The sequence below is a fragment of the Pseudochaenichthys georgianus genome, chromosome 14 (assembly GCF_902827115.2).
Source record: "Pseudochaenichthys georgianus chromosome 14, fPseGeo1.2, whole genome shotgun sequence".
Lineage (NCBI taxonomy): Eukaryota > Metazoa > Chordata > Actinopteri > Perciformes > Channichthyidae > Pseudochaenichthys > Pseudochaenichthys georgianus.
In genome coordinates, this window is record NC_047516.1 from 26574132 (window position 1) to 26598383 (window position 24252).

The following is a 24252-nucleotide window of genomic DNA, read 5'->3' on the forward strand; positions in this document are numbered from 1 at the left end:
TCACGATGTACACACAAAGTGTCCTGCCGCTCCCCTTAAGCTCCTACCTCTGAGATTAGACTTTCAAAGTAAATATTAGTTGTCACAGATTCAAGTCCATTAAATACTTTTTAAAAATAGAAATAAAGTGGTACAGACTCTCACTGCAGTAGCAGAATTTCAGGAACCCATTTTTTTGGGTTGATGGAAATGAACGGAAGTTGAAAAGAGGAGGATTGCAACAATATTTTCTATCCATAAGAATGCAAACCAATAATGTATCCTAGTGAATGAGATCATTATTATACTCTCTACCCCCTTAAAGTCAGATCAGACTTAAAGTCCTTTTATGCTCTTAACCTTTTATTTTTATATTGCCATATTTGATCCAATATGCTCCTTTAGATATCTTTTTACTTATTTTTCCTTATAGCTTTGTGAAGCACCTTGAGATGACGTTTGTCTTTAAAGTGTGCTATATAAATCAAATGTATTATTATATTATTATTATTATCTCATTAATTCGGCATGTCTGAAACCTGCTGCTTCCGGTCCTCTTTCAAATGTATTGGTTTTGTAAATTGGGTTTTTCCCACCATAGCTGAAGGCGCTGTCATCCTCGCAGCTGTGAAACCTGACAGTCAGGATCGACCGTGCAATCGAGGGACTGCATTTCAAGGAATTTGAATGTCCTTCAGCTGCCACCGACAGAATTAGAGGAACGGGAGAACCACATCCTATCTGCAGGTCTGGACATGCCTGCGTTGTAGCAGGCGTTGTCATTGGGTGCCATTTACAGCACCGTATGTGTCACTTTGGACGAGGTGTGTGTCTATAGGTGTCAGCGTTCAGCACATCGCAAACACACCGCTTCCATACATACAACTTCCATCTCCAGTGTCTTTGTTGCCTCTGCTTTTTTCGTCATTACAAGGTTATGTGCTTGCCGCAACCGGAGGCGATGCTGTGACTCAGTATTGTTTGTTAGTCAGTGAAAACATCTTTGTAACTCTGTCCTTGCTTTTGTATAGGCTAAATCCAAGAAGAACTAAGCTTGAAACTTGCAATGAATACAACACACTGTTGGGTAGATATTCAGTCCAAATGCTTGTTAGATTTTTGCTGCTTCTGATACCAATATATAGAAGAGCATACGATACAACAAATAATAATCACCCAACTCCCGCAAACCTGCATAGTTTTTGTCCAAGCCAGACCCACGTCTGAATCCCAATTTGGGACCAAGCGGGATTACAAATCTGAAATTCATATTATTCATCTTATAAAACAATAAAACCTGAGAGTTAACTGGACCTGATTCAAGCCAAAGGGTATATTTTGGGTCGGCCCCAATCGGTTTGGGCAGAGAATCAACTCGCTGTGATACAGTACATTTGTCATTCAGATATAATGTGAGAACCACACTTGTCATTACCCTTAAGGGTGCCAGTTTAAATGTAGGGTAGAGGCCCTCGCAATGTTGTGGAAACACAACAGGTAACCAAATCTTCACACGTCTGTCAGGGTCACTTCTCACAGAATGTCCGGCACTTCAACCACATGTACCCCCCTCAGTAAAGAAACATTAACGGCATCCATGCATCTCTGCTAATATGATATTATCATATTAGCAGAGATGCATGGATGCCGTTAAACACAACTGATCGAAGACATTAAATGAATAAATCTTTCCACGGTATCCAACTGTCACTACTTTTGTTTGGCATGAGCTGCTGGCCGACACATCTTTGACAACACCGCCTACTGAATCTGCGGTAAAGCAAGATTCTGATGGAGCTTCTTCAGTGGTTACCTTTAATAGTGAAAGCATTCTCATTCATAACGAGACACTTTATGGCATTTGTGGAATTAGAGCCTGCAGTTTTCCTGATTTAACATGGTCTCTATCTTATCTTCAGTCCATTTCCGTACACATGAAAAAGTACCAGAAGTTTTCCACTTGTGAACGTATAGGTAGAGGAATCCTCATTATTTTCAGAAAGGGTGTGTACCAGTTTAATAAATATATTTTAAATATAAAACTATTATTGTAGTGCAAGTTATACTTCTTTTTTTTTTTTAGATGGCAGCTCTCTTTCTATTATTGATTATTCTATTTCACATTACACATGTTCAGCTTGGTATTACATTTGACAACTTATCACTATGCAAATGTGCAATATATATATAGTATTACAGAGGTTGGAATGGCATGGCGAGTTTACTGCTTTGGACAGCATTTGTTTGTTTAACTGAACGCAGCCTGGACGTTTACACATAGCACTAAATCTGATGCTGTTTACTGGAGTTCAGGGACTCATAAAAAGGCTGCTGTGTATCCAAATGGAGCGTATTCATTTAGTCCTCTTCCTGTCTTCTCAATATGAGCTTCAGATGGAACAAAAGTGGCAGAAATCAATACTCTCCACTACAAAGGTTGGGATAAGATATTACCATGATGTTGCCACTGATTAATATAGTCAGCAAATGAAGACATACAGACAGTGCAATAAGGATATTCAGAGTGGTATATATTTGTTTTTATCAATGGCGATTGGTGCAGTGTGGCAACATTGTGTTGTTATCAGGTTGTGCAGTTCAGGTGGGAGTGGCCGCTTTGTACTCTTTCCCCTAATGATTAATGGGACTGCCTGTGGAGGGTGTGACACATAACTTTGGTTTGAGTTGGACACCAGAGCCAACGTCTAGCTCAGACATTCTAATATATCACATCTCTTCCTGCTGGGTTCCCCTTCATGTGGCGCCTCGTACATTTCTGCATTCCTAAGATTTTTGATCACCGCTAATTCTCTCCGTTCTGACTCCACCGGTGTAGGATTACCAATGCCGTTTGATAAATGCCACATGTAGCCTGGGAAATACCCGTGCAGCACTCTCTCGCCAGTTTCTGTCAAACTCAGCAGCTAATTCCTGCAGACGCTGCCATCAAGCGCTACCTAATGCCAACTTTTTATTGGGCTCTATAAATAAACATTGATATATAAATAAACATTAATTGAACTTAAATCCCTTTTTCTATAATTAAATCTACTCTGAGAGCTGATAACTTGTCTCCGGAGCTACAGCAGAGCTTTCCCTCTCCCTGCTAAGTGTGAGAGCTGCAGCTGGGGAGAATTACACGCCACTACAAATACCAGGCCTGGATGGCAACAGTGCATCATCTCAGCTCAATACCGGCAAACATGTGTTAAAAATAAAGAAAGGTGCATTGCCCAGGAAAACAGTAGTGAGAGATGCAGCCAGTTTGAGTTCCAGACTGAAATCCAAGCTGCAACATAATAAAAACATACAGTTATATTTTCCCAGGGATATTTCCTGTGGCTGGTGACATGCCACCGAGCGAGATCCAGCAGAGCACTTGAGTGCGGGGGGTGAGGAGTTTTTCTTTCCTTCAGTAACTACAGGAAGCAACCAGCTTAATGACAAGCTGCGGCTGTGAAATGACAGAGAACCCGCTTGTCTGTGTTTGTGTTCCTGTATGCTACACTTGTTATTGGAACGAATGGGATATGAACACTAGTGCTGGCACACACATACAGGCACCACATTACTACACATACACTCTTAACGACGAATGAAAACAGAGCAATATGAGCGACTAGCAGCCTTATTTTTTTACCTTGACTTGCTAGGGTGTGTATAAATTGTGCATATGTGTTACTAGGAGGGTGTGTATGTGTGTGTGTGTGTGTGTGTGTGTGTGTGTGTGTGTTGTGTGTGTGTGTGTGTGTGTGCGTGTGGTGTTGTGTGTGTGTGTGTGGTGTGTGTGTTGTGTGGTGTGTGTGTGTGTGTGGTGTGTGTATGTGTGTGTGTTTCTAATTGATCTGTTGATGCCAGATCGAGGAGAGTAGCCTCCCGTGGTGTCAGGCATTGATCTGTTTGCAGCCTCTTTTTCTAAGAAGCAGGAGAAAATATCGCACAAAACCTTTTCGCCACAAATGCTCTATCACTCCCATATCGACTAAAAACAAGATGAAATAACAAGCCTATTTTCAAACCACAACACCCCCACCTTCCCACTGTTCATGCTGTTCCTGCTGTGTTTAAAATAAAAGGGGATTAGAGATCTGATAGGATGTTTACATGAAGAGTGGTTAACAGCCTGCTTGTTAAACTGGCCTTAATATCCTGATTTTTATTGCAGTCACTCTGTTGGTTCGTTGACAGGAATTGAGGGGGAAGGAGACAGGGAGCAGGGTGCCAATCATCGCCCCACAGCTGCCTTCCTCCGAGACATGGCCTATAAAAACAGCCCGAGATGGAGACGCACACACTCGCGGCGCGATGTCAACGCAACATCAGGTCATCGTTTCTATTCTCGTCCCAGCCGGAGAGGGGCTGCTGAACACCATCGCAATGCAATTATTTGGCTTTGGGAATCAATAGTGGAGAAGATTAAAGCTCCCTGCCATGCATGACCAGAGAGAGGAAGGCACAGGTGGCCCTTTCTTCTCCCTCCATCTCCCCTTCATCTCTAACTCTTATAAGGTGCCAGTGGGAGTGACAACGAGGCAACAACAGCTGCCAAACCGCTGATAGAGAGGAAGGGAGAGGAGAGAGTGAGAGGGGAGGTACCAAGGGATACCACTGAGGGCAAGAGACAAAATAAGAGCAGCTGTGATCACCCGAAAACAGCTGATTAAGCACAACTTCCCACAGTGTAAAAGGGAATCAGAGAGGCTTCCATCCAACTGTAGAACATTGTTGATTGACACTGACCATAAACCTACTTTCCTACCAACAACTGACTAGGCTTGTCAAAGTAATTATCTTCCTTTTGTAAGATATATGGACATGATCTCTATAACTGGTTGAACTTGATTTTGTCAATGACAACAATGCTTCCAATAAGATGCCAAAATCATCAGCAGTGTTTTACTAACATTAGAAGACATGAGTATTGCGCAGCCAATGGGCATTTTTGTTCACAAAGACAAATAGATCCTTACAAGTAGAGGAACCTTCATTGTTTTCAGGAAGGGTGAGGCTATGTAGTTGTTAAATGATTCACAGAAACCCTAAATATAAAACTATTATTGGAGAGCAATTTACTTTAAAAATTGGATAGCAGCTTTGTCTCTTTTACGCTTTACGTAAACCAATGTGAGTTATCAGTCTACAACTGACCAGGCCTTTGACCTGGTATATACCAAGATCCCAACAGCCTAAAAGACACAAATGCTGTCTTCTACAGTCCTGAGGTTATGGGTTAATTCTTGGAGGTTCTTATGTAAGTCTGATGTGTTAGCGGAGCTCTAGCCTAAAGACTTACACAGCACCTGTGGCCTCATTCCATACTGCTCACATACTGGCTGAATGGCAGACTGACACCATGTTAAGACTGGGGCAATGTCAGTTGGTGTGTGTGTGTGTGTGTGTGTGTGTGTGTGTGTGTGTGTGTGTGTGTGTGTGTGTGTGTGTGTGTGTGTGTGTGTGTGTGTGTGTGTGTGTGTGTGTGTGTGTGTGTGTGTGTGTGTGTGTGTGTGTGTGTGTGTGTATCATGTTCCAGACAAGGTGGGCAGCTACACACAGAACAGGGCACAGACAGTCTGCGAGCTGTTTTGAGCGCCTGCTCCTTATTAAGCCACCACCCCACTGTACATCCAGCCCGACTGACCCAATAACTGCTGCCATGCTGAACGAGTGACGGATAATTACTCCGCTATTGTAGGGAATAATTCAACCCATTAAGAACTTTTGTTTCTGATTTGCCTCAAAGCACTTGAATAAGAGGAGGAGAAAGCCTTCTCTCAGATTCCTCCGTCTTGTTAACAAAAGTATTCAAAACTAAACCAAAGGTAACACTAACCAGGTGAACCCCCTCTCCTCTTCTTCTCCTCCTCCATTAACCTTTGCTGCCCTCCGTACCCTGGGGACTGGACCAGTTCACAGCTGCGTGTGAGCGTCACTCACTTAGCCGCTGCCTGAAGGCCATTAGCAGGAAGGCCTGTCATCTCCAGAGGGGGTGCTGGGCTCAGGCTGTCCCGGTGCTCTGACAGGTCTGCTGAGCTCCAGGTGAGACCCTCTCCCCATGCTGATGGACGCGCTCAAACAGCCCAAACTGCCTTTACCCCTAACCTGAGTGACAGCTCCGAACACCTTATCCTCTCACTCGGAGAGCTGAGACCTCACCTCCTCGGGCAATACTGACACACATGCACACCTTATGCACAATGAGCACATTCCTCGTGTCAATATGTGTTGTGTAAGCCGCTTTAGGAAGGGTCCGTTGCAAAATAACAGATAACTGGTGGGTGCTGTGGAGACGGAGCTCACCACAGGGTATTTTCCATGTGTTGTTCTTTAGCCTTTAAACACCAACACCCACTGTACCGCAAAAAGCATTCATCAGGACTTGTTTTTCGTATTTTCCTGCCAATGGTGGAGGAATGGTTCTACTTTTTCTTTTGTTTAAATGACTTCCAATAACTTAAACCAAGCTAGGGAGAGGAAACATTTCTTTACCGGATTAGAACAAATGCTACTAAAACTAGAACTACTCTCGGGAAGATTCGCCCAAGGACATTGGTGCATTCACTTGCTCCTCCATTTCAGAGTTTGTAAGTTATTATTTTGACTTGTGTGGAAACAACATGGATGCTACAAAGAAGATGTATTTTATAGTTCAGAGCGTTGAGATATCACATTCCTAGTTACCTAATTGTCATCTTGAGGGGCGTTCATGTACATTTTCTGACTCGGGATCTCCTCTAGCTGCCTCTATAAGCTGATTATAGACGTGCACTTTTTGAGTTGACCAACTACAATTTCCCACAATCTTTAAAGGCCAATTACCTTACTGCTGTCAAACTTTAAATCGGTTCTCCTCTCTCCAACCGTCAGCTGTCATCTAAGGTGGAAACGCTGGGAGGCCTCTTCGACCCCATTCCAATACTTGTTAAAGTTGAAATATTTGACAATGAGGTCTTATACTCAAAGACTATTCTCATTTCTATCAGCTTATCCATATCTATAAATATGATTTAATCAAAAATAAGTCCCTCGTGATTGAGATGCCACCGACTGATTTTATGCTTGTTCCAAGAAATGAATATCTTATGAGTCATAAATATACAGAGTGCAAACACTGCAGCAGGCCTAAGAACCCTGGTGCTTATACAGGCTAGTATTTCTAAAAGCAAACAACTTGTAGATATGGGACATTTCTCATTTCAGTAGTTCTGATCAAGAGCCAAAGAAAAGGGTCAAAACTATCCTTTCCTCAAGCTGAAACACGAGCAGAGTTCATAAAGTGATTCTGACTCAGACTTGTGTTTGGATCCTGCAGCGTGTGGTGAGTGCTTTTTAAAAAGTGTGAGGGTGACCTGGCAGCAGACACACAGAGAAACACCCACCGGCTGTAAAACACCTACGTTGGCAGTTTACTTTCCCAGGTGGACGTAAGCTGCCAGGACGGAGGGAGCGAGGAAGGAGAGAAGGCAGAGCCGGCCAGGCCTGCAGGTGCTCACACAGGCAGGGATTGTTCCCTCTGGGGCGGAAAAAGGGGGTGGGGGAAACCGGAAGAGACGTATGCATGCATACTGTAAACATATACACGCACTAACTGAGAGTCCGAGATTACGTCATCCTCCTAGCCTCTCCTTCACACCTAGGCTCTCTGTCTGGGCCGACCCAATCTCACATCCCAACGCCCGGACACCCAGCATTCCTCAGGCCAGTGTGAGAAAAAAGGTCGCCCGGGGATCAGGGGCCAAGCGGAGGCTGAACCATGACAGGCCGGGACAGGCCAGGGAAACCAAACACACAGCAGCACTGTTGTTTTTCTGTGTAAATGCAGACGGTGCAGAGGGCAAATCAGCTGCACATGCCCCTCTACTGACTTACAGTGTGTTTAAGTGTGTGGGTCTGTGCCAGTGTGGTAACTCAAATTAGAGAGCCAATGCAAACACAATTAAGAGTCAAACACCCTTCACTGTTTCCTTTTTTTTTTTTTCTAAAACAAATCTTCCAGTGCATGTATATGTGTTTTCCCTGCTTATGAAAATAAACAAATCAGACGTGTTTGATTCTACACGAGGGCCTTTAGCATTCTGTGCAGGCATCATCTGAAAGAGTTGCTTTGAAACACCAGACTAACAATTTAACCCTACTGCAATAACACATTTCGCAAACGCATAAAAAGGAGATGTAAAGGAAAAAGAGATTCTGAAAAGGAAATATATATTCTTTATGCCACGCGGAAACTGGGCGGAAATGAGTTTTGGCGTTGATGAAATGCCTTATTCACCATAAAACCAACAGCACACTGGTTTCTTTTTTCCTGCTGGATATTTCTGTCCTCACCGCTCCATTCAGCTCACCTAAAGTTAGTCTGAGAACATCAAGAGAAGGAGGAAAACACTGGGCTGTATTCTCTCCCCCCTCAAACTCCAACCTGCATGCTTGGCCTCAATGGCACTTTGTGTGCAGGTTTGTTGGTGTTCGAATGAGTTAGAGACAAGACTGGGTCCTGTCCCCCAAAGAGGGGGTTCTGCAAGGTATCTACCTAAAAGGTGAATTTATGGGGGTGTGTTGAATGGAACAGGAAACCCTGCCCTGAGTCCTCAGACGCTCCTGGTACATGCATGCAGGCTCTCAGGAGAAAAAGCATGCCTGGCTACTGATGGTGTTTTCCTTCCTCTGACCTGCTGCTGCTCTGTGGAAATGTCCCTCCCTTAATAAATACCTCAATATTGTTGGTGGTGTAACTTTTAGATAGTGCTCCGATGGAATCATGTAGTTACACACACACAATGAAAGAGAGCGTTTGGATAACATTGTCTTTTTAACTTGACGTTTGTAATGACTGCTAAATATAGATATGTGTTTTTTTAATCCTAAAATCCAAATCAGTCAATCGATCGTAATTCCTCCATTTTTTTATTCTTGTAGACGATTAAATAAACAGTTTTAAGCCAATTCTCATCAGTGTTTTCTGAAAATAACTTCAATTGGTTTCTATTTAAGCCTATTGAACTTTTGCCTTTCCTTTTTCCCTTACATTATTGGGAAGTTTTCTGCATGTACTCCATGGAAACATTTATCAACTGATCTTAGGCCTTACCCTGGCTGTATTTTTTGTTTTATCTAATCTTCTTTAATGTTACACAAACTCTCAGAATTTATGTTTATTGTTGAAATTCTATGTAGCTACTATTCTTGGCCAGGATTTTCTATGTATATTATCGTAATGCAGTGGCGAACTGTCAGGGCCTTCAAGGTATTCAGAGAATACCCTGGAACACTCAGATAAAACAAACAAAAAATCGATTTAATTATATAAATAAAATGTATATAAAATGAATAAATGAGAATCGTATCCGTGTTGTTGATCTGTAATATTACAGTGTTACGTTGATTTGTTTGTCCTTCTCGGTCCATGCACTACGCATTTCAGTGGTTTTGTGTTGGAAAAAGAAAGCAACCAATCCGCGGCGGAGGGTGTGTGTGTGTGTCTACAGAAGGTCCAGTTGTGATAGACACGGTTCACCACTGTCGTTATGTATATAAAGGAGAACAATATGAGGTATTAGATGTGTTAACATATAGTGTTTAGCATTTCCACTTTGAATTGTGTTGTCAATATCTCTTCCAAAGTAAAAGCTTTTTTCTTTTTGTGTGTGCAAACAGCATTTTTCTGTTGATTGGCACTTATCATCAGAGCCTCTTAGCTCCAACCAATTTAGCAAACACCAAAATATAAGAGTTACACAATAATTACACCCATCACACTGAGAATGTGTTGAGCTGGATTGTTCACACTGGCAATTATGGGATTAAAGGAGACTTACCTGTTTGCAACAAGCCGATTCCACTGTCTGATACTCCGTAATGCCGCTGGATGTCTTGCAGAACACCTGTTAACAGGACGAGAGGCCAAACATAAATGTGGTTTCAAGACATAATAATAATCATTATAACCACTGAGCTCTTTTTGAATTTCGCCTACATTGATTCTGGCTTAATTAAGTCTTTTGTGGTTTGTGATGCGTTGGATATAGACAGCACTCAAAGGTTAACATTCACTAAACATCCCTGAAGAGCAATATAGTGTTTCTGATAAGTGCTCTCTTGGCTGCCATACAGAGGTAAAGTTTAAGTAAATTGTTGTAAAGATTTCACCGCTGTGTGTTATATACTAACAGCACACCTACAATTAAACCAGCGGAAGAAATATTCAGACCTTTTACTTAAGTAATTGTAAGAATAACACACTGTAACAATACTCCACTACAAGTAGAAACCTTGCATTCAGATGCTTACTTCGGTAAAAGTGTGTAAGGACTATCAGCAATATGCACTTTAAGTATGGAACGTAAACTTAATTGTGCAGTAAATTGTTTCCCTATTATATATGACTTTTCTTGATTAATATTTGTCATGATCCTATTTTTTTGGTAAATCTGTTTCCTTTTATATTTTGTTTAAAGTTTTCCTCCCTTGTCTGTATTTACTCCCAGTGTTTTCCTGCGTTTTTGATTGTCTGCCATTCGTTTCACTTGTTCCCAATCAGCCCTGCTTCACCTGTCCTCCTGCACACCTGCACTTCATCCCCTCATTTGTTACAGCTATGTAGTCCTGGTTTTCTGTTAGTCTACAGTATGCACAACCATTGTATGTCCTGCGATAAGTAGTGTTCTGTTTGCCTTGTCTAACAAGGTCATTTATGTTAAGTTGTACCTGCCTACTGCATTTGGGTCCACCATGCCCCACTAGCCCTTGAACATATTACTGCTGCATGAATATTTATTTTGCATTATACTGCTGTATATGCTTTTTTAATACCTTTATATACTGTTAGCTGCTTTAATCAACAGCAATGTATCATAGTCATCAAGTGTATCATGTTTGTCCCATAAAGAAACACTGCTTCCTAAGTGTATCACACACAATCACCTTACTACATTTGGAGATACAATCTGAAGAGTATCACAAGCTGTCACACGTGGGAAGTGGGAAAAATGTCAGTAAAGAAAATTAACACATATTCTCACAGACCATGTGTCATGTGCAAAGTTCAGGGGAGTAGCACTTGCAAGCACTGTGACTGGAGTTGGGTTTGTCTTCACGCGATGACACTGCGACCAACTGTTTGAGGTCATTTTTCCTTGTGGCTCTCATAAGTCAAACAGACACAGAGCAGCACCTCAACATTGCTCCACTGTGAGAAACTGCAAAGTCTTTGAAGTCCTGTTAATCCTGTTACTGTAACCCAAGAGCTGGAATGGAGGGAATCCACTCACTGTGCATGTCTCTAATGCCTTAATGAATACATGAAAGTCAGGACAGCATGTGCACATCTGCTCATCATAACATCACGACTTGTGTGCGTTTAATGTCAGTAGCATGTAAAGTAATAAAATAGTTTTAACATCTCATAAACATCAGAAGAATGGAGATGAAGAAGAAGATCAGAGGGTGATTCATTAGATTTAAAGAAATCTCTTTATGGCTGCCATACCATTTGAAACCCCAGTAAACAAGGAGCAACATAACCCGTGTAATGAATTCTGCTCCTCTTGAGACCACCAACTTTGAAAAGGTTCAAAGTCTTATTTTAGCACTGAAAGGGAAATAAAAAAGTCCAAATGCAACGTGGTGTGCATGGTAGAGCTGGCTGTTTCTGCTCCTGGGGATTGCACCGGCGCTCATGAAAATGGAACAGTAGCATGACTGACATTTTAAAAAGCTGGCGGGCATTAATCAGAGCCCAGCAGAGCAGTGTGACCTAGCATAACCTGACCTCCACACTGGGGCACCTGAGTGATGTCACTTTTAGAAATACCTCACGCATCATGGAGGATGATGAGAAAGAGGAAAGCAGGTTAATGATGTACTCAACATAATATTTGTGATTCTGCCATCCTCAACATTGGAATGGCTTGTCTTATTGTCAATGGTGAGACAGAATGTGGCGGTGCGGTGCAGGTGCAGGTTGGACAGTGACTGCACAGATAAATGCGTCAGATTCCTGTCATCTGAGTCAAACCACCTGCCCATATTCTCACACAGCAGGAAGCATTCCTGCTAAAGAGCTAACACTCACACTCTTTGGCTTGTTTCTCTTTTAGTAAGGTGCTCCCATGAAGACAGTTTCAGTGAAACCGACTGAATTAGAATTCCTCGGAATCACATAGTTCAATTTGCTCTACCATCTCGGTGTCTATGTGGGGACTGTGGTTCTTGTTAGCAGCTCTCACGGCAGCAGTCAGAGCATACAGTGTGACAATTATGCAGCAACAGCCTCAAGGCAGGCACCTCAATATACAGTTTACAGGAAGATATATCTCAGTTCATATCAAGTCAAAGTTACCATGAATGATACAGATCCTATTTCACATGCATCTCAGGGATTTAGTTTTAGGACTCCAAAGTGATTTGAAGTAAGAATATAGGAGTGTGGGAAGAAGTACTCCAATTATTCACTCTAGTTAAAGTAGCAATACCATAGTGTACAAACACAGATTGGAGGAAAACTTTAAGTAGGAAAAACATATGGTAAAATATTAAATAATAAATATCAGGCTGCCATCTTTAAAAGGCAACTCTGCCCCCTCCCCTGTGAAGCCTGTCAAACAGCGACAACAGTGTTTAACAGTGTACTGTACAACTGAAGCTGTACTACTAATTAGCCAAGAAGAAGTTCACACACACACACACACACACACACACCACACACACACACACACACACACACACACACACACACGCGCGCGCGCGCACGCACACACACACACACACACACACACACACACACACACACACACACACACACACACACACACACACACACACACACACACACACACACACACACACACACACACACACACACACACACACACACACACACACACACACAGAGCCTGCTGGGAGGGGGATTCCAGCACCAGATGGTGGAGCGTCCCTCCTGGACAGAGTGGGCATTTGTCTGAGCCACACCCGTCTACACTTAACACAATCTCCAGACAATTAATTAAGGTAGAGTTGGCAACCTTTTGTATTTTCTTAGGAACTGAGTAGATAAACTTAAGCCACTGTTTGATGCATGACTCCGACAAGAAAACACATGATACATTCATATCAGAGGTTATGATGATATACATGATCTATTCAAGCAACCAAATGTGTGTACCCTTTGAAATAAGTGTTGGATATCAGATCGTAACAGCAGTGTTATTGGACTCGATTCAAGTGCAATGAGCTGTGTAATGAAGTGTGCTAATCTGTAAGGGATTACAGAGAGCCAGCAGCTCTGTGTTTGTGTAGCAGCCTATCCCAACTATCATCTCTGCTCTCACTGAGGCCTTTTAATGCTTGGCAATCAAAGGTGTCTCTTCTTTTGTTTTCTTCTTTTTAGTCAGCCAGTAACTGTATAGTGACTTATTAAGAGACAGATATTCTGTGATGTATCTGACGATGAGGGACCACAACCTCTGGCCTAGACTGGCAGCGCCCTGTTTAGTTGCCATGGCAATGCTGTATAAGATAAAGGTCACGAGACCACAAAGAAGCTCAGCGTTCCAAATCTCCAAACTGCCTTTTTTTTGCTTTGACATCCTCATTGCAGTTGCAGCCCACAATGCAGCATCTGCTCACATGTTCCTGAAAACACAGGTTACTATAGCCCTAGAAATATAAAAAATAGCACCATAGCAACACTCTAGAACACAGTAAAGTGAAATGTTACTGTGGTTGACATGACATTCAAATATAACGTGATCCATTTAACCATTGTGACTCACTATTTATTTCTTACAGTCATTACGGCATAAAATAACACCTTATATTTGATCAGGCTTTCAATTAAAGTGCTTTTTTTCTACCAGATTGAGCAATTTCTACACGTTTGCCCAATGCGGACAAATCACTGCTATTTTCAAGGTTTAATGTACCAAAAATAAAGGCATCAAATGAATCTTTAACTCTGAAAAACATCCTGCTATAATTTCGTTTACACATTATATGTTTTCATAAAGAGGGATTATTTTAAAGTGTTGGAATTCTAAAAATGAATGTATTTTTGTCGTTATATCAAATGTATGACTCATGTTCCATCGACCTTTTTCTGTCATGGCAGTTTTTGATCACAGACAGTCAGTCTCCTACCAGACGGCTGTTCTAAAGTGATGCACACGGGTTAATTGAACAACGTTAATAGGTTTCTCAAGTCTCGAGCCTCAGGGGGGGTCTGCGTGCACCTGAGCGTGACGCAGAGCGAAGAAACACGCCAGGAATGTGGATCTTCCTGACAGCACACAACAATAACACCAGCCACTTCCATCTTCATTTATGGTAACAGCACTCAGACACAGAGCATAGTCACAGCGGGCAACTCCCTCTGACACACGGTCACTCCCTCAGTGTACCTTAAAGAAAACATAATGAACACTGACTGAAAGGCATTTCTTTATAATTCTGACTATGAATACACGGCTTTCCTGTATGACTATTGGCTTACAGAATCACTCAAGTTGTAGAATTCTTTGACCTTTCCAGAATTGAATGTGATGCTGAACTGTACACGCTATATGGCTGCAGACAGTTGCTTCGAGAAACTCAACACAGAGTGTTGACACAGAGTCGGGGGTCAGCATGAAGCTGACACTTATTCCACCCTCTCATACAGTCCGCCTTTATGACCACTTTTTTCAGAGTAGCTTTTAAGAAGAGCACTCAAATTGGTTTACATGCCACACACGCTGCTTTTAGAGCAGTGAATGGTGAATGATCATTCTTCAATATGAATAGTACTTTTCTTTCACTCCTTTCCAAAACAAGGCTATACCAGTGGACGGCTCACTAAGGCGTTTTGTGAATCAATTTATATCAATGTAGCTCCGGAGAAACATATGTATTGTCCTTTATCATGTCTGCAAACAAAAACAGAAATAAAACATGACATATGGTGGATTTCTAAGATTTTCGGAGGTTAAATTACCTGACGTCATAACAACATGATGGCGTGATGCTGTATCCTATCCATTAAATGAGGATGCAGCATGCTGTTATTGCAAGGCCAGCTTTCGTGCAGTGACGCACACCGCCAGCATTACTCCTCTGGGACCACCGTACACTCAAAAATACACCATAACACACACACACACACACACACACACACACACACACACACACACACACACACACACACACACACACACACACACACACACACACACACACACACACACACACACACACATTCCATGTATACATCACTTCAGGGGACATTACATTGACTTACATGCATTTCCTGGAGACTTATCCTAACCTTAACCATAACCAACATATGCCTAACCCTAACCCTTACCCTTAACCTTACCCTTACCCTAACCCTTACCCTTAACCTTACCCTTACCCTAACCCTAATCCTAAACCTAACCAAGTCTTCACCCTAAAATTAATGATTCCCCTCATGGGGACCTCCAATTTGTCCCCATAAGGGAGGCGAGTCCCCACACGTGACTGTGTAAACAGATTTAGGTCCCCACAAGTATATTAAGGCTAGACCACACACACACACACACACACACACACACACACACACACACACACACACACACACACACACACACACACACACACACACACACACACACACACACACACACACACACACACACACACACACACACACACACACACACACACACACACACACACACACACACACACACACACACACACACTCACACACTCAGATATGCACACGCAGAACTTCCGTCGGCACGGAGAGGACGGATTTAATATCAAATCCCCAACAGAGACTTGTGGATCTCCGTCCCCCCCTTGGTTCTATTTCTGCTTTAAGAAACTAGGCTAAGAGGAAGGAGAGAATAGCGGTCCAATTTAACAGCGGTGAGTGTTAGAGACACACAGACACAGAGAGGTAGGGAAGAGGACTCATGAGGAGCAGAGAAAAAATGGGTGGTGGCTACAATCGGGTCTTGGCTGGATCCGTTTTGTAAAGAATATGTTTCCATTGTTTATATATATAGTATACGTGTGTGTGTGTGTGTGTGTGTGTGTGTGTGTGTGTGTGTGTGTGTGTGTGTGTGTGTGTGTGTGTGTGTGTGTGTGTGTGTGTGTGTGTGTGTGTGTGTGTGTGTGTGTGTGTGTGTGTGTGTGTGTGTGTGTGTTCCCCTTTTCCCTGGTATGACTGTGTGTGTGTTTGAGTGAGAATGAGCCAATGGGATGGAAGTCATTCATTCTGGCCAGAGTGACGGATAGCGGTGAACCGCTCTGCTGATGTAGCTAAATCCTTCCCCTTCATTCCTGCTAAGGGGGGATCCCTTTTCATGTGTCAACCCCATCCGTATAAATAGTCTGGGAAAGGAGGAAGAGGTAATGAGTGAGGAGAAAGTGCATCTTTTCGGGTTGTTCTCGTGGCCAATTTTTGGGGGATTTGAGCGTGCAAGAGAGAGTGAGAAAGAGCTCAGGGAGGGAGCAACAGAGTGCAGAGGCAGGCCGCGCTGCAGACTGCAGAGAGGAGAAAGCTGACCACAAATATGCCCGACTGTGGCCGGCGGGCTCCTGACCGACTGCTCTCCTCCCTTGCCATGTGGCCGCAGTGGGCGGGGGAGTGCTTTTTCCATTCCACTTCCTCTCCCTGCCACACAGAAAGGAAACGTACTGCAAATGTCTGGGAAACTGTGAAGAACTGCACAGGAGGAACTTCAGAGCTCACGCAAGAAAACAACATGAGCAAGAGTTTGAGTGCGCCAGAGAGTTCAAGGCCTGCTGCTTTTCTACTTCGCCCAACAAAAACTTGAACTGTACAACCAGTGAGAAACACTATAGATCAATTTCAGTCGAGTCATGTAGACTACCTTTGATCAGTAGTTGTTCAGTAGAGCTATTCGCTGTAAAGAGAGGAAATGTACTCCCGAAAAGAATCCTATTCTCTTACAACTGAACTGCATTTTTAATCATATTTAAAGGGAACATGTACTTGTGGATTACAATCGCAATTTTACTTACGTGGTTAATGTTGTAAATTGAAAAGACGCACAAATAAAAAATTTAACATCATATGTATTGGTTAGGTTAAGTAAAACACCATTATTTAACTAAACCTAAGTGTCTTAGTTATGTTATTTGAATTACAAACGTTGAAAACTGAGTGATCACTAAGTTTTGTTTCACACAGCGTCACACCATCCCAACTTCCTACGTAGGCTGGCTTTTATTAGAAACATATTTGTGACAGGATTGTCAGAATGTACTTCCTGGATCATCTTCTCACCTGTAACAACCCATCATGTCCGATCATGTCAACATAAGAATTGTTTGCAAAACCCACAAACCACTGATACGCAAAATTAGAAAGTGAAAACTTGAGTACTGGTTTCAGTTCCTGTCCTTTGTTTGATTTTGCTGACAATGTGTGGGTGTGACAGTGCAAGTGCATCAAAAAGACACTAAAGCCCAATATACCACTATAACACACCAAGATAAAGAACACCTGCCAGAGTGTGAGGATGAATATGCTGTTATTTCAGTAACATTTGGAACAGCTTTCACTCTAATCTTCAAAATGTGTGACAGCCAAACTGGGGCGATATCAAATTAAAGGCCTGTAGGATTGCCAGCCTAACCACTTTGATTAATAGAGCTTGTTTTCAACCTAATTTTCTTTCACTAATCAAAAGCTTGAATTCAGCTGAAGGGCCGCGGTGCATTAGTCCCAGCCAGTACGTGCTAAATATTTGATGGTTGTGGAGAGGATGCATAGTGAAGCATCGAGGGAGCAGACTAAACCTATAGCTCATCTATAATACATCCACATGTTCGTTATGAGATAATGCATTAGATGTATAAGAGAGGGATGCAGTGAGGCGAAGCAAAGGTATTTGAGATGAGATGAGACTGTCTGACTGCCAGGGGATCTCCGCGAGCTGCACTCGTTCACACCAGCGTCTCTCAGGAATACTGAACAGCAGTTGAACTCAACCTTGAATGTGAACCCAGGAGGAGTGTTATTTATGTGGAATTTTGAAAAAGAGCCACGTTAACCGGAGACAGAAACAGAGAAGGACTCAAATGGTGTCTACTTTCGTTTGATAGAAGATGTGAAATGGAAATGGTCTCTTTCACAAAGCAATGAAAATGCTTTAAGGTTTCCATTCAATTTGGACCATTTAAATCAATTCATAAAAAACTACCCACAATGGCTTTGAGCAAAGTCAAAATGCTCAAAATGGCAATGCTAACGTGCTAATATTTAGCAGTTTGCCATGTTCTCCATCTTAGTGGAGCAACAACACAAAACGTGATGGAAAGGCTTATTTTTTATAGGTATTTCTAGCTTTAATTGTTGAATAAAGTCAAATTTTGACATAATCTGGGCCATAAAGGTTTATTTTTGTATTTTATTTTGTTCATCCCCTGGGGGTCATGAATGTCTCAAACATAATTTCCGACAATATATCAAATATATGTAAGATAATTAATTGAATAAGTCAAAATGTGTAAGTCAGGGTTACCCAAAGCATAATAGGATTCTTCCCCCGGAGACCAAAAATACCTCTTGTAAAAAAAATGTGTCCTATATTTGTTGAGATATGTCAGTCAAAAGATAAGTGGCGAAACCACCAACCATAGACTGACCAGCTGGACATGTAGGGAATAGGGATATGTAAAGATGGGGGTCAATGTGTCCAATACACTACATTAGTGTGTCTCTCTGTGTGTGTGTGTGTGTGTGTGTGTGTGTGTGTGTGTGTGTGTGTGTGTGTGTGTGTGTGTGTGTGTGTGTGTGTGTGTGTGTGTGTGTGTGTGTGTGTGTGTGTGTGTGTGTGTGTGTGTGTGTGTGTGTGTGTGTGTGCGCATGTGTGCGCATGTGTGTGTGTGTGTGTGTGTGTGTGTGTGTGTGTGTGTGTGTGTGTGTGTGTGTGTGTGTGTGTGTGTGTGTGTGTGTGTGTGTGTGTGTGTGTGTGTGTGTGTGTGTGTGTGTGTGTGTGTGTGTGTGTTTGAGAGTCAGTACATGTGAATTTGAAATATCCTGTCGGTAATCCCTGTGCTATTTTTACATAACTGTGTGGAGGATTAATGTCATTATGTAGTGTTTATAATGAGATTTCATGTCATCACAAACTGTACGAACAGCCATGACCAGATCTCTTATATGATCTCATTAATGAAGCTCATTTAGACAAAGCGTAGTCAAAGATAAAGCAGAATGCTCTAATATGCTGCATGCTGTATTCAGTTACTTATTTGATACTTTACAGATACACTTTGAACAGAATATGTTTTTGTTCTCCAGGCTCGACACCTGACTCATCTTGTTCGTGTTCCTTGTTTCACTGGCAGTGTGAGATATAAAGCATAACGATAAGATGTCCACAGGCTGTCAAACTGACTGTATATCCCACAGAGCTGAACATTTTTTCAGCTCCATTTAGCATCAAACCGCTGCAGTGAAGCTATCATCTGTGAATAATCACAGTGCCTAGGCTCCAAAAAATTGAGAATTCAGTAGCAATAATGGTCCAGCTGGTCCTAATGTGTATAGCATATTATTTTCATTTCCATTCTTCAAGACAACAAAAAAATCCAAGAATGTATTGGGTAACATTTGTAAAATTGTTTGTAACTGGAAAAGAATGAATAATAAATACACCTGTCACACACCATTAAAATTCCTATTATAAAAAAAGCTTTTCGTTGAATACGACATAGTGAATAAAGTGTAGTTAGATGTTGGAGATATATTTAATATTTGATGAAGAGTAGTACGGAAAAAAAAGACTTAATTTTAGCCTCCATTTTGTGACAAGGCTGTTTGACTGGATTATGCGGCAGTATGACTGATGAAATAAGGAAACCATTTATAGTTTTAGTGTGCATAGTGATAACCTCTGTCATGAATGAGTTTGTCTCTACACCCACACATCGATCATGATTCTCCAGGTCAGCCACACCTTCTTCATTTGGACCATGAGTAATGTCATATATCTGCAACTCCAATCCACTAAAACACAGCAGAATAACCCAATAGCTACTTTAATGCTGCAATGCCTCCCAGGAGTTCAAAGGTAAAACAATTTGAATATCAAACATGTTTTTTCTATCTCCAGGCTTTGTCCTCTATCCACACTACAGCCCAAGGGAAGACCAATCGGACACATAAAAGCATTTTTCATTCTGACATCCTGTCAAGGTGACCTCTACAGATGCTCAAAAGCAATCCAACCAATGCCACTCTCACACTGTCTCTTCATATAATGGGAAAAAACTAATTCCCAACTCCATTTAATCTCCTTTATAGGGAGGACAGTTTAGTTAAGGCTGAGGGGTTCATCTTTCACTGTCTCATGAATTAGATATGCATCTCATTACTTCCTCTGCTTTTTCATCAAACACTCTGAGAAACCCAAATATGTCTTTTTGCGCAAACTTATAAAAGATGACCTCGGGAATAATTACAAAACATAATTTGATTTCTGATCTCATTTTTCATGATGAAAAAGTGTGCAACCTCATTGCCAAAAGTAAACTCTGGAACTTTTTAATTGTGATGCGTGACTTTGAATTCAACTCAGCGTGGGAAATACACACCTAGGTATCCTTTTTCGCCTTCTATGACTTCTTCCATATACCAGGTGTGTTTCATTAAAGAATGGCACACATACCTACAGCACACAGCCTTGGGCCTGATGCAGTCAGTCATTATACCACAATAAGAAAAATGCACAAGACGCTTAACACTGGTGCGCTGCCCACATACTTCCATCAACAACCTGAATGGTGCTACTGCAGTATGCTGCGGTCCGGTCTCCTAAAGCATCACTGAACATCTACGTCTTGTTCATCAGTCTCACTTTATTCCAGAACCACCACAACAGGAAACAGACTTATCTTAATGTAGAATGTTATATATCCAGTGTTATAAATACATGCAATATACACTTTTGAAGTGGTGTGTTGACAGGCTGCCTGCAGATTTATGTAATTAAAACATGGACCAGTAAACATTTATGGTGCAGAAGTATCAAAAGAACGCTGCAATAATCCTCCCGGGCAGTGAGGCGTAACCAAACATTCTGGTGTACAACTGCAATGCAGAAACAAACAAGCTAAACTCAGCCTGGCAGTCTGTCATAAGGAAATTCTTCTACAGCTAATGCAGAAAATAAACATGCATACATATGCTTGCCTGATGATCAAGCTGTGCAGTGCCATATTAGCTAGACATTGAATGAGAAGCTGGACTGATTGGATAAGATGTGTTGCTGCCAGCACAACATTAAAATTCACATTTTTACCTTTAGGGCTGTTTATCAAATTATGAGGTTTTGGTTTTATGCAGTATCTATTTTACTCTCTGACAAATGTACTCGTTGCCGGTGTAGTTCTGTAAACAATTTATCTGTATCTATCTAAACTACAAGGTCTGTGGTTTATTTTGAGTGATAGGAATCACGACATAGCTACAGTATAGATAAATAGCACTACTACTAGGTAAGAGGAAATAATAGGTGTTTTTAAATTTCGGGAGGAACTGTCCCTTTAATACCTGTGTAATGCACATATGTATTTTCCCTGTGACAGCACTGATGTCTTGGAAACACATACCCAATGACACATTCTCATAGGCATTCAATCCTAAGTGTGAACCTTTTACAGAAGAAAGACACACTAGGGTCTCTGTGTGTGTGTGTGTGTGTGTGTGTGTGTGTGTGTGTGTGTGTGTGTGTGTGTGTGTGTGTGTGTGTGTGTGTGTGTGTGTGTGTGTGTGTGTGTGTGTGTGTGTGTGTGTGTGTGTGTGTGTGTGTGTGTGTGTGTGTGTGTGTGTGTGTGTGTCCACCTCTGACCCAGGGCATTAACATTAAGATCTAAGGTCTTTGAAAGAGGTCACCACCCTCATTCAACCCCCAGCTCTTCCCATACACAGTAACGCATACACCAAACACAGTAATGAAAATCCTGCTGCAATCTCATCTAGCTCTGACATCATGAAAGATATCCTGAAATGAAATCATAAAAACAGCTGATGAAACATGTGAGGGAACGCACACAGGACCTCATCTTGGGCCTGATCAGTGGATATTAAAAGATTACATAATCCCAGTGCCAGGCTTCACTATTTACTCAATCACATTGGAAAGATTACATTTATCCTCAGCAGGGAAGGTTTGTCAAATATAGGGCTGCTGTAAATAAGCACTCCAAATATTATTTAAGCAGCTGTGAGAGCCTCAGGAGCTGAGAGCTAATATCACTGCTAGCTGCAGCTCTGCTTTCACAACCTCCGACTGTGACTGGTGCTGCAGGTCAATATTAGATTCCAAATCCTCGCAGGAACAACTTGTTAATGTGTCAGAGAAAAATCCAATTTCAGTGTGTCCCAGGACATTACGGTTTCATCACTTGTAACAAATTCCACGCTGCTGTTCTGTTGATCAATATTCAGGGTCTGTGTGTGCGTGTTTTGCAAAGTCGAGAAATGGATTGCATTGTCTTCTATTTCCATTTCTTCATCCCTATGCAGTCTCAGCTAGAGTGCTAAGTGGAACATTTGAATATGACCGTTAGCTTTGTCTTTTTTTTATGTTTTAGGAGATTGTGTCTCCAAGTTTTGGTGAGGATTAGGTTTGTCATCTGTCTGCCTGCAGGCAAATTAAGTTTTATTTTCTGTAACGAGACATTGTGCTGTACTTATGTCTTAATATGTGTTGAATTATACTGAAAAACATTGTTCCTAAATAGTGGAATTGATGTGATCAGATATCAACGTGTTGTTGAAACAAAAAGTTGGAAGAATGACTTCCCAACTGTAGAAATGGAACCACCTGGAGCATGTGAATGCAGCATTGGCTCTGGAGGAGGTTTCCTATCTCCAAGTGGCATTTTAGATTGGTTTCTCTTTTGGTGTGTGATTGTTGAAATGGATGTGAATGTCATTGGAATGTTTGGGGTAGCTGGAGACCACTCAGTGTGGTCTGAGGAGTGAAAAGTCAGTGTTGCCTAAAAATTAGGGATAAATGTTTTGACTGTAGAATCTCATAAATCTCATTATTTTAACACAATTATTCATATTTTCACCTAAAAAAAAATGTTGGCTGTAGTATTTGCCTTAATATTTGTAGAGGTTATCAAAAGTGATGGAATGTTGGGAGTGAGGAAAGCAACATTTTTTCCAATCGCAATTTATAAACGATGAGCAGCGTGCTTAACACATCCCAAATCATTACTCCTTCCTTCCTGCAATGTTGCCTTCTGGCTTGAGAGAGGAATATCAGCCCTTTTCTTCAGATAAACACTCTCAGATAAACAGACAGGAAGGGAGGTGTGCCTTTTAACATTGGGGCAAATGCAAATGTGTTTAGGAATGGCTGAATAGAGACTGGGAGAATCCCCCTCCTTCTGCTTGGGACTGATGTCACTATCAATTCAACATGTCTTCAAAGTTGGACGGAAGTTAGATGACACTGTTCTTATCTCAGGGCTATTATCCCTATATAAACAGGTTGGTGTTTGTCACTAACACCCCGTCCTTATGTCCACACGCTCCTATGATGACAAAGGGGAGGTCAGTGATTATCACCTTCACATTTCAAAGATCAACAGGCAGCTTGAGCAAGCACGGCCTTCTTTTACAAGTTGACTCGTCAAGCTACTGGAAGTTGAAAGATAAAAAAACAGATAAGAGGGTAAAGGATAAGAAAAAGGCTCCGTATGTTGAAAGAGCCACTCAGATTCTTGATGATGATGGATTTTGTCAAAAACTTGATGTGTGGCTTTGTTCTAAATTGATGTGTTACCCATTGGTTAGTGGACTATCATTTTAGAGTCTTGAGTTTGGCATTTTGTCCGTCGCCATCTTGGTTTTTGGAACCATGGTTAGGGTTAGGGTTAATAAAGTGCAACCAAACAATAATCTGAACCCTGAACGGACAATTCTGTGGTAGTGACCTGTCAATCACACGGTGGCCACGCCCTAGATCAGTTTTCTAGCTTGTTATGACTCAGGTGCTGTTTACACAGGAACGAAGCGGGTTGTATCCGCTACTTTTCTCTTTCGTATAGCCCGTTCGTTCAGACGAGGCCGTAACGGAACCGCAAAAACGGACTCCTAAAACAATAACGGGTCCCAAGGTAGATAGATCTGCGGACGGAACGCTCTGGGAGGCCTAACGGCTCCGTGTGTACGTCCTATACGATCATTTTCCTGATAACGATGAAACCATAGCCCCGCCTCTCCCCACCTCTGCTGCTCACTGCTGTAGCATGGTCAGTAGCTACTGT

General features: G+C 41.8%; 1 protein-coding gene across 2 annotated transcripts in view; it reads right to left on the reverse strand.

The window, feature by feature from the left end:
• spns2 (SPNS lysolipid transporter 2, sphingosine-1-phosphate) overlaps window positions 1-24252 on the reverse strand; it is a 75716-nt gene that overhangs the window by 44460 nt on the left and 7004 nt on the right. For both annotated transcript variants that reach the window (XM_034098627.2, XM_034098628.2), the window contains exon 2: window positions 9792-9857. In XM_034098627.2, coding sequence (XP_033954518.1) covers window positions 9792-9857 — 66 coding nt within the window. The remainder of the gene's footprint in view (window positions 1-9791; window positions 9858-24252) is intronic.